General features: G+C 33.6%; 1 protein-coding gene across 4 annotated transcripts in view; it reads right to left on the bottom strand.

Moving 5' to 3' along the window:
* Positions 1 to 16,849, bottom strand: part of DNAI7 (dynein axonemal intermediate chain 7) — a 62,737-nt gene extending 45,888 nt beyond the window's left edge. The window contains exons 1-4 of one of the 4 annotated variants that reach the window (XM_074325910.1): positions 16,697 to 16,849; positions 13,688 to 13,705; positions 2,531 to 2,615; positions 977 to 1,068 (exon numbers count right to left, since the gene is read on the bottom strand). In XM_074325910.1, coding sequence (XP_074182011.1) covers positions 977 to 1,068; positions 2,531 to 2,615; positions 13,688 to 13,705; positions 16,697 to 16,699 — 198 coding nt within the window. In that variant the 5' untranslated portion in view covers positions 16,700 to 16,849. Of the gene's footprint in view, positions 1 to 976; positions 1,069 to 2,530; positions 2,616 to 13,687; positions 13,706 to 16,541 lie in introns of all 4 variants that reach the window. The other 3 variants (XM_074325911.1, XM_019737736.2, XM_074325912.1) reach the window with 3 other exon arrangements.
* Between the last annotated feature and the right edge of the window lie 7 nt (positions 16,850 to 16,856).

Raw genomic sequence — 16,856 nt, 5'->3', positions numbered from 1 at the left:
AGAAACTCCACTTAATGAGTTTTTGTATAGTATCAAAGAAGAATGTCCAAAATTATCTGAAAGGTTATAATATTATAATAGTCCTTTTTCCAACTACATATCTGGGTGAGGACACATTTTCTTCATATACTCGAATCAAAACAACACTGTAACAGATGGAATACTGAAGTAGATTTGAGAATCTAGTTATCTTCTGTTAAGTCAGACATTATAGAGATTTTTAAAATATAAACAAGCCATCTATTTCCCAAATTTAAAACAATATATAATGTGTGGTGATGGATGTTAACTAGACTTACTATGGTTATCATTTCACAATATATACAAATATTAAATCATTATGCTGTACACCTGAAACTAATATACTGTTATATGTCAATTATAGCTCAATAATATATTATATCTATAATTATGTAGTTGTTTTCTTTAAAAAATGTTCATTTTTAACCATTTTTAATGTCTATTAATATAATGTGTCTTTAAATTTCTCAGTTTTAATTTCTACTATAGTAAATATAGATAGTCCACATAAACAAAAGCTCATATACTAAAAGTAATGAGGGTTTTTTTCCTGAGACGAAAATATTTTATAACTACTGATCTGAAAAATTCTGGTGAAAAAGAGAAGTGAAACTAAAAAAGGAGAGAGAGAATTTGAATTTTTTTTTTGGAGGGGGTTGTTTAATTATCTATAAAACAGATTGAGTATAATAACTTAATGGTTATAAGCACGGGCTCAGATGCAAGACTCAGGTCTAGCTCCTGGCTCTGACCTAGCTTGATTTCTCTGTTCCTCAATTTCCTGTGAAATGTGGGTAATAATGACAATTTTATGGTAGGATGAAATGAGCTATGCCAGTTCATATAGGTCTAAATATTACTGGTAGTTTCTGGAGGAGAATGACATTAAATGGCCAAACAGATCTGATAGCCACATAGTGTGTCTTCATTAATAACATCATTAATATTTATTTACTTTTGCTTCAAGTTGTTGCCATTTTTCTTTCTCAATTCGTTGTATTTCAAGCTTTTCCATTTCTTCTTTTTCATATTTTGCACGGGCTTCCTCTAAAGGAAAAAAAAAAAATTTCTCAGTGATTAAATCCATCTATTTTTAACTCCTTGAAGTTACCTCAAATATTTGCAAGATGTAATGGTGGAGGTTTTTTTTAATAGAAGTCACAACTTTTATTATGTAGTAGAAATAAGATAAGTGCTAGATTTCTTTCAAAAAAGTAACATGACTCTCAAACTTTCTGACAAAAAAAAATAGAGCCACAATAATAGTTCTCTTCTCTAAAAAGTTTATAACAATTCAGTAATGATTTTAGCCAATAAAAAATAACAGCTCTATCATGGGTAATTAAGGAGAGGTAAAGTTCAGAAGATTTTCATAATCCTGTGGTATCTACATTATCAAAGCAATTAATCTTCTCTTGCTCTCACTATTAAAAAACATGATACCTAAGTTGAAGAATATGCATTTATCCCAATAAAACATTCTCCAAGATCTATATCCTGATGTTCTATTCTTACCATGAGTCACCTAAAAAGGATTTATATGATTATACATAAAAAAATCAGCATGGAACCTGCAGACTTAAAACCTGACTCTTAAATGCACAGATGTTCTTAATGCTAAAAGATACAACCACTTGAAATATTCAGATTTTTAAAACCATTTTTGGTGTTTTAGATGACTATTTTTATTAATTTTAATTGATTTCTTTTAACAAATGAAAGTCCTCTTTAAATTTGGCAAATAAATATCATTATACTATAAGAATGTAGGCATCTGTGTGTATTTCTTGCTAGTATATATTTCCCATATTTAATGAATTTGAGTTTCAGGATTCTTACTGCACAAGCAGCACCAACGCCCCTAATTTCATCAATAAATATGATCATTTCAAGTAGGTTTTCCAAAATTAACACATAAAAAAGATACTCAGTTGAATTTGAATTTCAGATAAATAACAGATTTCTTTTTTCCTTCTTTCCTTCCCTCCCTCCATCCCTCCCTCTCTCCTCTCTCCTTCCTTCCCTCCCTCCCTTCTTCTTCCTTCCTTCCTTCCTTCCTTCCTTCCTTCCTTCCTTCCTTCCTTCCTTCCTTCCTTCCTTCCTTCCTTCCTTCCTCCCCTCCCTCTCTCTCTCTTTCTCTCTCTCTCGCTCTTTGTCCTCTTCTCTTCTCTCTCTTCTCTCTCTTCTCTCTTTTCTTTGGTTTAAGTATGTCCCAAATATTGCATGGGGTAAATTATACCAAGTCATCCACTGTTTATCTGAAATTCAAACTTAACTGGGCATCCTGGATTTTATCTGGCAACTCCATTTCATGATATAGCTGAAAGTGTTTCATATGTACTAACAACTTTCTAGGTACCCTTTAAATAATAGTATGTATTATGAAACAGGTTAAATTTGAAACATAATTTTAAAGGTTATTTTTTAAAATATTGACTGGATTACAGAAATAACTATCTAATGTTAGTATTAGTGGCATATGAAAATAGTACCACTGTGTACTTTGTACCTTCCTCTTTTTGTCGTCTCTCCTCCTCCTCTTGTAGCTGTTTCAATCGTTCAGCTTTGGTGATTTTCTTTTTCTTACGGCCAGACTTAACAAAGGCCACAACATAAAAGAGAGGCTATTAACATGCACCCAAATAACTTAAAAACACATACTCCTCAAATAGTAACTATGAAAAACACTTTTGCTTCCATAAGTCCAGTCTTTCACTCATTCAAATAAGAATGCCTATTATGTGCAAAGCCTTGACTCAGTGCATTGAGGACAAAATGTGAAAACAAGTAAAAAAAATACGCACATATATTATTCAAAGGCAAGAAAAATAGTGACAAGCATATACAATTTAAGTAATTCTCATTCAAAATTTTCGCATCTTCAAAATGGTGTTTAATATAACCTTATTACATTGTTGTCAGAATTAAAAGAAAACATATGTAAAAACGGTTTTAATACCACAACATGTCTATAAAAATTAAAGACATCTTTTATGACTAGCAGATAGTTATTTTGCAAGTTTGGAGGGAGGAGAAATTATTTTCAACAGCTGGGATCAAGTACAATTGTAAACAGCAGATAATATTTAAGTTTATGCCCAAAAGACTTTAACATTCAGATATGACGGGGAGATATCCCAAAAACAGGGAAATGAATGCATAAGTCGTGGAGTTCAGAGAGCACTGAAGAGGCCAACAAGATCAGTGGGCCCTGGGAAAACTCCAAGAAGAGGTAATGATGGAAATGAGAATAGAAAAAATGACTGAATCCTATGCCATAGAGTTTGAATATTATTCTAAAAGAAATGGAACTCCCTTAAAAGTTTTTGACAAGGGGTATGGCTATTAAGAACATAACTTTGAAAATTAACCTGGTATTAGGGGAAAAAATGATTATAAAGAGGATACCATTTTGGTTACTATTAATAATAGTTAAAGTCATGACAATGGAAATGCAGATAGGAGAATGGATTCAATAAATATTTTATAAGATAACTTATTTGATAATGATCTAACTGGGGGTAAGAAGAGGAAGGAGTCAGAAAAGAATGAAAAATAAGAATGGTGGTCTGGAACAAGTAAATGTATAAGAGAAAATGTTTAAAAGAGTTTAAATATAATTAGTTTGAAATGTTCTTGGAGCATTCAGGCAACGCTTGTAGGCATTAAAATTGGAAAACTGAGGTTTAGCAAAGAGATCAGGGCTATAGAGTACAGATTTGAAAACTATCTTGGTAATAACCACCTCCCCTTCATTTTCCCTAAGGGAACAGTATAGAAGGAGAAGAGTATCATCTAAACTCAGAAATCAAGAGTGATTCATTAATCCTCGGGATGTATACTCTTGGATTACCATCTTCACTTTTTTGGCTCACCTTCGGCAGGATGGTCCATTGGAATCTCCAGGCCATAGCCCTACCACTTTTTCATTGTTCATCAACCCCCTCATACCTTCACTTCTTCCTTACCCAGATTAGATTTCGCAGTTCATTACCATAATCACTAATACATATCACTACCTCTCATATTTTCCTCCCTCTGAGGAGCTCAGCTGGGAAATTCCTAGTTCTAGTTAAACACAACTCTCCACTTATTCTATGCTAGCAATATAAGCAGCTGAACCTTGCCAGAGAAAAATGCATGAGCTCAACTTTATGAGCACAAGTTTTAAATAGACTAAGCACCGGCTAGTATTCTTACTATTGTGTTGTCCTCACTCTTTGAACTTCCAAAAGCATCTCCTCTTTCTTACACTCAGCTGTTGACCGTACCTCTTCTACATTAGAAACTTTGAGAAAATAACCTCCCTAGCACACCAAATCTTTGAATCTACCTACATCTTTGTCATCCTCCCTTCCCATTACAATGGATAAACTGTACATACTTCCCTCTATTTAAGCCTGAACGTGCCCGTTTTATACTGGATCTTATCCCTTATTGCTTATTTTAGACTTGGTTCCTGCAGCTAACAGCTTTGGTTATTCATAAATTTCTCCCTCCCTAGATTTCACATCCCTCTCCATCATTTGCTCCAATTCTGTCACCTTTATATCATACTGCCTAAAAGGAGTTCACACTGCTTTCACGTCCCCATTTTCTGTATGGCTTTCATCTCTATTGCTCTATTGAAACCTCTCAACTCAAGAACCCTGAAGATGGCCATGCTTCCAGTGCCAATGGTCCATTCAGCCTTCATTTTACTCATCTCTCATCATCATTTGACAAAGTTTTCTTCCTCCTTCCTGAAATATTTTCTTCATTAGGCCTTTAAGTTAGTAGTTGGATTTTGCTTCTTCTCTCACAGGTCCCTCCTTCGCAGACTTCTTTTCTGGCTTCTCCTCCTCAGCTGTAGTTGATCAGTAACTTTTAAAACTATTTGTTCATATAGTCCCTAAAAGAATTTTGAAAAACTATGTACCCCTTCACACATTTTTAAGCTGGCATTGAAAACTTTTCACCACAACCTTAAATAGCTGCAAATGTTGTACTTTCAAGTATGTATCAAATACAATTTTTACATCACTATTAAATGTATCAATCATTATTTAAAATATATCCAATGAAATCTACCTACTACGGTGATTTAATGGCCAATACTAATTAAAATATGAATAAATTTTCCTTTAATAAAAATTTTAATAATTTTTCTCCTTAAACTCATATTTCCATTCCACATCCCTCACATCTTATCCTAATATAATATACTTGAAACACTTCTATTTTTTTTTTCATTTTTATTGGGGAACAAGTGTGTTTCTCCAGGGCCTGTCAGCTCCAAGTCGTTGGACTTAAATCTAGCTGTGGAGGGCGCAGCTCACTGGCCCATGTGGGAATCGAACCCACAACCCTGTTGTTCAGAGCTCTCACTCTAACCAACTGAGCCGTCTGGCCACCCCTAAATTTTCTAATTTATTGATTGATATATAAAGCTGTTCCAATAATGTCATTTATTGTTAAAGTCACGTCTCCCTTTTCATTCCTAATATTGATTATTTATGCCTTTGTTCTTGATAAAATTTACCAGAGAATTGTCAATTTTATCAGTATTTTGAAAGAAATAAATTGTAGCTTGTTCATTCATTCAATTGTTTTAAGAAATATTGACAGTCTAACATGTAATAAGATTTGAGGTATATCAATAAACAGACAAAAATCTTTACCCTTATAAGCTTATATTCAAGTGGGAAGAGAAAGACAAAAACAATAAACAAAATTTAAAAATAAATTATCAAATATCATAGGAAGTGAAAGCTCTATGTAAAAAGCAAGGGGATTCCAGACTGCAGGTGTAGCTGGGGAAGGAATTTTAAACAGAATGGTTAGAGTGAGCTACATCAAGTAGGTAACGTTTGAGTGAAGACTTGAAGGATATGAGATTATTGATCCTCCCTATTGTATGTTTTCTATTTTATTAATTTTTGCATTTGTCTTTATTATTTACTTCCTTATCCTTTGAGTTTTATTCTATTTCTTACTTCTTTTTTAATTAGTTCAGATGTACAAAACAACATAACAATTAGTCATTTACATTAAATATTTACACCCCTCACAAAGTGATAATCTCAACAAGTCCACTATCCATCTGACACTCTACACAGCTGTTACAATACCATTGACTCTATTCCCTATTCTGTACTTTAAATCTTGTGAATATATATATATATATGAAATATGTATATTCTAAATATATTTTGAATATATATATATACATGAAATAATTGACATTCAGTATTATTTTATATTAGTTTCAGGTGTACAGTCTTTTTGCTACTTCTTAACAAGGATGGTTAGTTCATTCTTTTTTCAGTCTTTTTTCTTCTAATATAGGTCATTAGGGCTACACATTTCCCTCTAAGTATTGATTTAGATACATTCCCCAAATTTTGAAGTATTTTTCTTCTGAGTTAAAAATATTTTTCTGACTTTCATTATATTACTTCTTGACCCACTTTAGAATGTTTAAAAAATTCCCAGCATATTGTATCTTCCTGTTTATATTATAACTGATTTCTTTGATTTTTCAAGCTTAATTTCACTAAACTTATACCTGAATTGTTTCAATTCTTTGAACTTTGAAAATAGTTTTATGTCACACTATACTTTTAATTTGGGGGAAAATGTGTGCTTAAAATTCTCTAGTTGTTGGGTACAGTGTTCTAATGTTATCTGTTATTCATGTTATTCTAATCTTCTAAATGTTCATCATGTTAATCTAATCTTCTAAATCCTTACTGATTTTTAAATTCTTGTCCTATCAATTACTGAAAGAGGAAATCTGCCACTGTGATTGTCTATTTCTCCTGCTAGTTCTCTGAATTTGTTCATTGTATATTTCAAGGCTTCATAATTAGGTACACACATATTTAAAATGATATTTTCTTGGTTAGTCAAATCTTTATCATTACAAAATGACTCTCTTTATTTCTCGAAGTGCTTTTTGTCTTAAAGTCAATTGTGTCTAATACCATGTTTCCCCAAAAATGAGAGCAGGTCTTGCACATATTTCCCCGAAAATAAGACCAGGTCTTATATTAATTTTTACCCAAAAGACACATTAGAGCATATTTTCAGGGGATGTCTTATTTTTTCATGTACAACAATGTACATTTATTCAAATACAGGCATGTCATCTTCTTCTGGAACATCGTCATAATGTACTAAATGTGTCCATCTGGCTGAGGATCTTAACTGGGGCTTATTTTCGGGGTAGGTCTAATTTTTGAGGAAATACAGTGCTATAGCTGTACCAGCTTCATTTTTCTAGTATATGCATAGTATGTCTTTTTTTCCATCATCTTACTTTCAATTTTTCTGTATGTTTATTTTTTAGATAGTGTTTGTAAAAAGATTATTGTTGGATTTTAGTTTTTATCCAATCTGACAGTTTTTCTCTTTTGATTTTAAGGTGTTGTTTAGCCTTCTTTTTGTAGTCTTTCTTGATATCTTTTCAATTGATTATTTATTGTCAACCCACTATTCTCGCTCTACTAGTCTGGAAATTATACACTCCGTTTATGTCATTTTAATGGCTATCCAAGAAAGTCAACATATGTACTACCTAATATAGGAATACATTTATCCTATTACCAAACAGTAAAAGGACTTTAGACCATTTTCACTCAATTTATCCTTCCCCCACCCAAATTAAACATTTTGTTATGCATGTTTTTATAAGTTTTACTGAGATATAATTCACATACCAAACAATTCACCCATTTAAAGTGTACAATTCAATGGTTTTAATGTAGTCACATAGTTGTGCAACCAACCACCACCATAATTAATTTTAGAACATTTTCATCACTCCCCAAAAAGAAATCCCATACCCATTACTAGTCACCCCTCCCAATTTCCTCCTAACCTCCAGCTCCAGGAAACCACTAATCTACTTTCTGTATAGATTTGTCTATGATGGACGTTTCATATCACTGGAATTATACAATGTGCAGTGTTTTGTGATCGGCCTCTTTCACTTAGTGAATGTTTTCAAGGTTTACCCATGCTATGCATGTATCAGTACTTCCATTTTATAGCTAAAAACAAATTCCATTGTATGGATATACCACATTTTGTTTATCTATTCATGAACTGATAAACTTTTTGGGTTGTCTGTTATCATGTATCTTAGTTTATTTTTTAAATCCACGTATTATTATTATTATTGTTGTTGTTGTTTTACATCTTATACATGTACTGTGTCTTGCAGGTGGCAAACTCAGTTTTTGCCTAAGAAAATATTATTTCATTTTTATTTTGGAAACTATTTGAGCTGATACAAAATTCTAAGTTGGTAGTTGTTTACTTTGAGCTAAATGAAAACATCATTCCACTATCTTTCCATTATTACTGTTAAGACCAAAGTTTAAGTTTTGCCCAGTTCTGCAAATGCCCTTAGTGATAAAAACAGTTTTAGCGCTTCCATTATTTCTCTGGTTCCTGCCTCCATATGTTTTCTTCCATTAATTTCTTACTATTTCATCAGCTCTTAAATGCATTAAGGTGATAGTTTTGATCTATATCTATATATTTTAGTCAGCAGTCTTTGTTTCAGCATAAAGGTTTATTCAAAAAATATTTTAAGCCCAATAATATCGGAAATGGAAAAAATAAAAATATTTTTGATAAAATCATTTTATCTTACCAGTTGCTCTAATTAAGCTGATCAAAACTTTAAAGCTGCTGGTTTGGTTCATTCAAAGTATAAAAAAAGTCCTCTATTACTTAACTAGCAAAGCCAGCCTTCAAAGTTAAACCAATAGGCCTTATCACAGTTACTCTCAGAGACAATGTGACTTCATTCTTCAGTACAGATAAATGTGTTAATATGCTTCCTCATGACAAGATACCTCATGTTTTAAATTATGAGCCAGGTACGAGCTGATTTTCATTTCCTCACACATTATTTTTAAAAGATGCAATTTTACTAACCTGAACTTAACACCATTTCTATTTTAGGGGCAATATTGAATGTTCCATATAAACCAGGATTCACATTTTAGGCAAGCAAAGCCTGTTTGCGAATATAGTGTTCCTAAATTAAAATAGGATTTAAAGTACAGATGTGAGCAAGAAATAAGGCCCCCCTTTTGCCCACTGTGTACAGTTACATGCCGAGAGGTACCTGGGCACCATTCTTAATCTATTCAAATAAAGTCAATTAAAAAAAAATACCAACTTCTATAAAACTCTTTTCACAAGCTATATTCCTAAAAAAGAATTCAAATATCAAAATTTCATTAATAACTCCATTTTCTGCACTGGAAGAACAGTCATAAATTAACTGGGAGTAGCTTGAATCATCTCTGTATTCATCAATCTGTAAGGTAAAATTTCCCTACAACCTAATCAATGTCTTCTGCTATTTCATGTATTTTATGGAGTACAGTGGTTTCTGAAAAAAACACATATTGAAGTAAATGCAGTGATGGATCGTTCAATAGTGCAACAGGTGTTCTAACCTTTTCTATAGCCCTGTATGATTTCCTAGCTTTTGCAATGAATAATACTAATTTAAGTTATATGAAGTTTCAAAGGCAACTTTAAGGTCTATGTAAAAATATTCAGCTCATTTAGATTTTTATTGATACCTTTAATATTTCTTCATTAAAAATTGTTATTTTTAGAGTCTGGATGTTTTATCAATAAATTACATTGTGATAGACTTTCTTGTATAATTGTTTGACAATAATCTCACGGCAATAAACAGAAATTATTACCAGTCCCACCACTCCACACTACAATCTATAAGAAATTCAGAATATCTCAATATTTCTAATGCCACATTTCACCACTTACAGAAAGACTTGTAAGACAGTAACAAGGAGTCGATGGTGCCATGATTCAAGAAAGCTTTGCCAACATCTATGTTTTGAATTGTCCCTTAGTGTTATAATCCGGGCCCGAGGGCAATAAACAACAGTAAGATTTAGAATGGGTGCAAGATATGCCGTGGTTTTGTAAAGCAAAAGGGTAATTGTGAAAGTGGAGAATGCAATGGCAAAAGGCCGAACTTCAAGGCTATAGATTTTCCCCAGGAAATGCTAAATATGGAAGTGAACGATCTGAAAATCGATTTCATTAAAACTATCTGTGTACTTGTATCCTTAGAAAATCTTTGTGTACTTTTGAGAGCACACTTTATTTCTAGAAGTAGGTCATTTCAGTGTGAAGACTGCTGCAATAGCTTTCTAACTAGTTCTCCTACTTCTACTCTTGCTTCCCTAGAGTGAGTTTTCCACTGACCCTATAGAAATGTAAACCGTATTATGTCACTCTTCTGCTTACAACTTTCCCAGGCAACCCATAATCCTCAGAATAAAACCCAAACAATTCACCTTGGCCTACTTGGCCCTGAACTGGCTCCTACTTATCTGCCCCACCCCCACCTTGTATCTCACTTTCTACCTCCCTCTCTCTATTCTAATCATACTGGTATTCTTACTTACAAGGTCACTTCCAACTATGGGACTTTGCAATAATTGTTTCTTCTGACTAGAATGGCCATTCCCTAGGCAATTATTGACTTACTTCCTTGCTTCATCCAGGTCTCTTCTCAAATTTTACTTCCTTAGTCACCCCTACGTGAAATAGCATCACCACTATCTCCTAACACACATTTCTCACTGACCCCTTTCTTAGTTTTCTGCATATTCAAAGCTATCTGAAATTATATTATCTTCTGCCCTCCCCTCCCCCGAGGGAATGTAAACTTCACAAAATGAAATAACCATCTTGAAGAGATACCTGCACTGTCATGTGCATTGCAACATTATTCACAATAGCCAAGACATGGAAAAAGCCTAAGTATCCACAGATGAATGGATTAAAAAAAAAAGAACACATACAATGGAGTTATTATTTAGCCATAAAAAAGAAGAAAATCTTGCTATTTGCAACACTATGGATGAACCTTGAGGGCATTATGTTAAGTGAAATAAGTCAGGGAAAGACAGATACTTTATGATCTCACTTATACGTAGAATCTAAAAGAGCCGAACTCATAGAAACAGCGAGTAAATTGGTGATTGCCAGGGGCTGAGGGACGCAGGAAATGGGCAGATGTTGGACAAAGAGTATAAATTTCAGTTATGAGACGAATTAAGTTCTAGGAATCTAGTATACAGTAATGGTGACTACAGTTAACAATATTGTACTGTGTACTGTGTACTGGTAGATCTTAATGTTCTACACACTCCCACACAATGTCACAGAGGTGATGGATTTGTTAACTCATCTTATTTTGGTAATCATTTCATAATACATATGTATATCATATCATCACTTTGTATATCTTAAACTTATACAATATTATATGTCAATTATATCTCAATAAAGCTGGAAAAAAACAGAATGTAAGCTTCATGAGGGCAGGGACTGTCTTGCTGCCATTCTCTTAATGCCTAGAACACAACTAAATTAATGAAATAAGTATCCTTCCATGTATTTGAAAGGACTTATAGATGAGGATTTTCATTCCTACCTTGTTTGCAATAGCAAAAAATAAGGACAACATAAAAATCACAGTACATATTTCAATGGAATATGATGCAGCTGTGAAAAGTAGTGATGTAAAATCTCAATGTGCCAAAACAAAACAACATACTTATTTCATCGACTCTATGATGCTATCAGATATAAGATGTACCTTTAAATTATTACTACCAAAGAAGGAAATGCCCAAGATGAGAGTCTAACAGGAGATACCTGCATAAAGTTAAAAATAAAGACAAATGAACCCACAACAATGAAAGATACAGCAAGGAAAGTTGCATATCTCAATACTGAAAATAAATAGAAAGAAGAAAAAACATTCCCTGAAAATTTAAACCACAAGCCAGTTCATGAAGACATGCAGTCTGACTCATCATTAGAGTGGTCAAAAAACTCTCAAGCAGGTTAGTATTAATAGTAAGTCCATGTGATTGACAGAAGCAAACATCCTTTCTGGACGAAATGGATGTCAATCCAGGACTATGATTGTAAGATACTATCGACCATAAGACACATCTCAATTTCCATAATGTTAAAATGGGAAAAGATGAGTGCCCCAGAATTAACTGTTAAGTGAAAAATAGAAGGTACAAAATGCCCCCATATGTGGGGAGAAAAAGGATGTCTGTATGTGTGTACGTATGTACTCTTTAATATTTAGAAAATTTATGCAACAACATGCACGGGTTCCTGTAGTCTTGGGTAAGTGGAAATTTTCTATTTTTGTGCTATTTTAATTTTGTACCATGTGCGTTTATCACTTTTTCCCCTTAAAAAGACTTTAAGAAGTCAAAAAGAATAAAATATCTCTTTCAATGTTTTCCTAACTATACTGTAAATTCACTTTACAGACCCACCTCATCCCCAAACCATAATATTTCAGGATAGAATAATTAAATGTGAGTGATTTCTTAGGTTTTGTTTCAAATTTCATAAGATGAATCTCACCATTCTCTAAGGAAACAACAGTATCAACAAAATAATCCAAAAGGATTTATTTAGCATACATGCATACACAATTAAGCACCAAAGTCATTTAGAAACAATGAGTTTTCAGATTTAAAACAATGCCTCTAAGATTTCACAATCTAAAGCCGAAAATGAACGTCCACACAAACCAATAAACTATTGTAGACCCATATACAAATGACTGTAGCCCCCCAGAATACTTCCCCCCATAAGAAGGTGTCTAGAGCCTCCATAAATTGTGTTCAAATTTATATCCAAAGCCCCTGAAACAGTATCAGGTTGGTAATCAGTTCAAGGGACTAAGAGAAGCAAACATGGAAGGCACTCAACAGTATTTCTTAAAGAAACATTTAATTGAATACACACTTCAATAAACATTTCATCTAAACAATCAAAGTCCAAGTTTTTAAGTGATGGTAAGGTAAATGGGGTTTTATGCCTTCATTCAAATTATGACTGAATTTCTACTATGTGAGAGGGACTGTTCAAATGCTATGGACATTAAAAACAAATATGAGTGACAACATGAATGGAACTAGAGGATATTACGCTAAGTGAAATAAGTCAGACAGAGAAAGACAAATATACCATATGATTCCGCTTATATGTGGAATCTGAAAAACAAAAAAAATGAAACAAAACAGTAACAGATTTACAGATACAGGAAACTTGTGGTTACCAGAGTGGGTAGGGGTTGGGGGGCAGGTGAAACAGGTGAAGGGGATTCAAAGGTACAACCTTCTAGTCATAAATAAATAAGTGATGGGGATGTAAGGTACAGCATAGGGAATATAGTCAATAATATTATAAGTACTTTGTATGGTGACAGATTGAAACCAGTTTTAATACCACTTTTAAGTCACAACAAGTTTGGTAATTAAATTATGTGTTATATGGAATGATAAAAGGGGTTCCTAATCCAACATTTTCTAGTGCACCAGTAATAAAAAGCCTTAAAGACACAAGGAAAAATCAAAGGCTATTTTTAAAATTATTTGGGAAACTAGAAATATCTTTTTATGTTAAATTTGAAATATGTTCTGTTATTGTAAAGGATTATTTCATGATTTAAATAGCATTAATGTCTACAAATAAGCTTACTAAACTTTATAAACTATAATAAAATTAACTAGAAAAATGTTTAAAAATTCTATTTGTACTATGTCAGTGGTTATAAAACTATTTTGAGAAAATAGTTTCTACCTACCTTTTTTGCTTTGGGACCCTAAAATTTGGAAAAACAAAAGAATTGATAATTTTTTTAAATTCAGATACATATATATTTTAATAAAAGTACCATGACTATGTAAGATGTTAAATTTAGGAGAAGTTGGGTAAAGAGTATAAGGGAAGTCTGTTTCATCTTTGCAATTTTTCTGTAAATCTAAAATTATCTTAAAATAAAGTCTTTTAAAAAAGAATTCAGACAAAACTAGAAGAGCGTCTAGGAAAAACTAGAATAAAATAGTTCACCCACTGAAGCATCTTTTTATTAAGTAAGTTTTACACTCTTTCTTATGATAATCCCTCAGTGATCCCTGTTTAATGAAATGCCCTATCACTAAACAGAATGCCAGACAGAAAGGCACTAGTTTAAAGGGTTCCAAAGAACAATGTCATGACTAAGTATTGGTACTAATGTCAAGTTTGAAAGTGTGGGAATGATCTCATAAAAATAATCTTTCTGCAAAATTAGATTGCTTATTTTATTAAAAAGAGAACCAGTTACTTAAAGCAGACAAAGCTATGATGATTCTATTTAGCAATGTGGGAAAATTATTTTGGAAAGCACAGTATTTCAATAAATATTTACAATTGCAAGTATTTTTCAGTTACACTATTTATAATTTCCTGATCTGACCTACGAGCCCATTAGATTTCTGGTAAGGAATTTGTAGGAAATCAAGTGACTCTAAGATTATACAGGTTCCACATTTGAAGATTTAAAAGGAGAAATTACTGGTTCAAGATATAAGATTATCACTGTGTAAAACATAAATAATAAAATCGACCAACAGCAGATTATATCTTCTTAAAAAGTTCATATATTTCATTGATTCATTCAGCAGATATTAATGATTTACACACAAGGTGCTCTAAGATGCTGGAGATGATATAGAAAGGAATAGAAAAGACTTTGCTGTCTTAAAATTTTTACAAATGGGTTCTATTTTTATTATCATATGTACTATCAATTAATAGTTAACATACTTCTACCTTGAAATAAGTACTATACAGCTGAGCATGTAAATAAGATTGCCCCTGTTCTTAAGTAGCCATATTTTAAAGATGGGCAAACTGTCATCTCTCACTAGTGTTTTTAATGTGAAGCATGTGTGAGATAGGTACATATCCTCACCTCTCTGCAAATCATAAGAGCATCAGGTAGTTTAGTAGTGCTCAAAGTTCAGAAGACATAACAATCACCTGGGATGCTTGTTTAAAAACGCATATATCTGAGCTAAAAGTATATACCCTCACTTTCTCCCCATTGTGATTCAGTAGATGTTATAGGTTGAACTGTGTCCCCTCAAAATTCATCTGTTGAAGTCCTATCCCCTAATACCTCAGCATTTTACCTTATTTGGAATTAAGAGTTGTTGATGTAACAAGTTAAATTAAAATGAAATCATACTGGAATACGGTGGGCCTCTAATCCAATATGACTGGTGTCCTTATAAAAAGGGGATATTGGGACAGACATGCAAATAGGGAGAATGCCATGTGAAGATTGGAGTTATGTTGCCACAAGTCAGGCTAAGAACTACCTACTGTAGGCTAGGAGGCAGGTCTGAACAGATCCCTCCCTAGCACCTGCAGAGGGAGCATAGCCCTGGCAACACCTTGATCTTGGACTTCTAGCCTCCAGAACTGGGAAACAATACGGTTCTATTGTTTAAGCCACTTAGTTTGTGGTACTTTGTTACTTGGCAGCCCTAGTCTGTTCCTGGAATCTGCATTTTCACAAGTATTCCAGGTGTGTTAGAAGCAGATGTTCCAAGAACATTTTGAGAAACATTGGTATAGGGACCTACGAAGAAACTTATATCTCATTGGAAAATAACAAATAGGTGCATATCATTCCCTCAATTAATCAAGTTTCAAGATGGCTTAAAGCCTATTTGTTCTCCCTGACATGACAGTTCTTTACTATCTATTTCTTCCTCACACTTCTGGTAAACTCATATTTATCATTTAAAACACACCTTGAAAGCACTGCTCCTCCCTTCCCTGTCTTTTCACCCGTCCCCCTTCCTCAATTTCATCATTTTAAACTTCATGTTACTCATTGTAGAGGCTTCAATTGTTATAGTTGTAAAACTGTATTGTAATTACTTTGTTTAGTCTGTCTCCCACACAGGAAGGGGTTGTAATACTCATGTTTGTAGCCTTGACTTGAAGCCTAGCACCAAGCACAAAGAATGAACTATATATTTTCCTGTAAGTAATGAATTAAATAATTAACTAATTACACTTCCACTTCCTCTGATTTTAATCACAGAAAAAGATGGAAATCATTTTTTTTTAAAAAATGGGAAAAGATGATCTTATAGCTACATGTTGGCCTGTGTTCTTGGAGAAGACAGCTGAGGAGCGCAGAAAAACAAAACAAGAAGCTTTATCATACTTAATAAATTCAGGGCAGGCTGTGTACCTTGAATCAAAAACCAATGTATCCACAAAAGATAACATAAAAGTAACTTTTCAAAGCAGCGTAAATTCAACAGCTTTTAATTAACTGCAAATAATCTTATTTGCCCATCTAACACACTGAGGAGATATAAAAACGCATTTCTGCCAAGTTGCAATAAAAAAGCAATTTAATGGAACGTCTATCATAATTGGAAGTCACAACCGAGTTTCCCTGAAAATAAGACCATGTCTTATATTGTTTCGCACGCATTAGAGCTTATGTTCAGGGAATGTCATCCTGAAAAGTCATGCTGGGCTTATTTTCCAGTTAGGTCTTATTTTCCCGGAAACAGGGTAGGTTGAGACCAACTTTTAAACCTAGTAACAGTGCGAGGTTAGGACACCACTTAGCCGCAAGGGACTCCCACCTGTCTGCCTGATCCTGGACACGGGAAGGCCACAGGTCAGGTGAAGGCGCGACCCAAGGGTATAAATAAGACAGGCTCATTACATCATGTAACACCGGTGAAGGGGAATCAGTGCTCGCCCCTTCACCTGGTTCTCCCATTTTTTTCCTGCTCACCATCCTGCGGGAAGCACGACCTCAGCCGTCTGCAAAGTCGGAGCTAAGTTGTGTGGACAGACGCTCTCGGGGTTGTCAGGACGACAAGCCCCGCCCACTTGCGCCCCAGTGACACAGCGCCGAGCGTCCCTTAAGATTCTGCGCAGTCGCGCTGGGTTCT

The sequence above is a fragment of the Rhinolophus sinicus genome, linkage group LG02 (assembly GCF_036562045.2).
Source record: "Rhinolophus sinicus isolate RSC01 linkage group LG02, ASM3656204v1, whole genome shotgun sequence".
Taxonomy (NCBI): domain Eukaryota; kingdom Metazoa; phylum Chordata; class Mammalia; order Chiroptera; family Rhinolophidae; genus Rhinolophus; species Rhinolophus sinicus.
The sequence above is the reverse complement of the archived record's forward strand: the minus strand, read 5'-3'. Positions and strand labels throughout refer to the sequence as shown.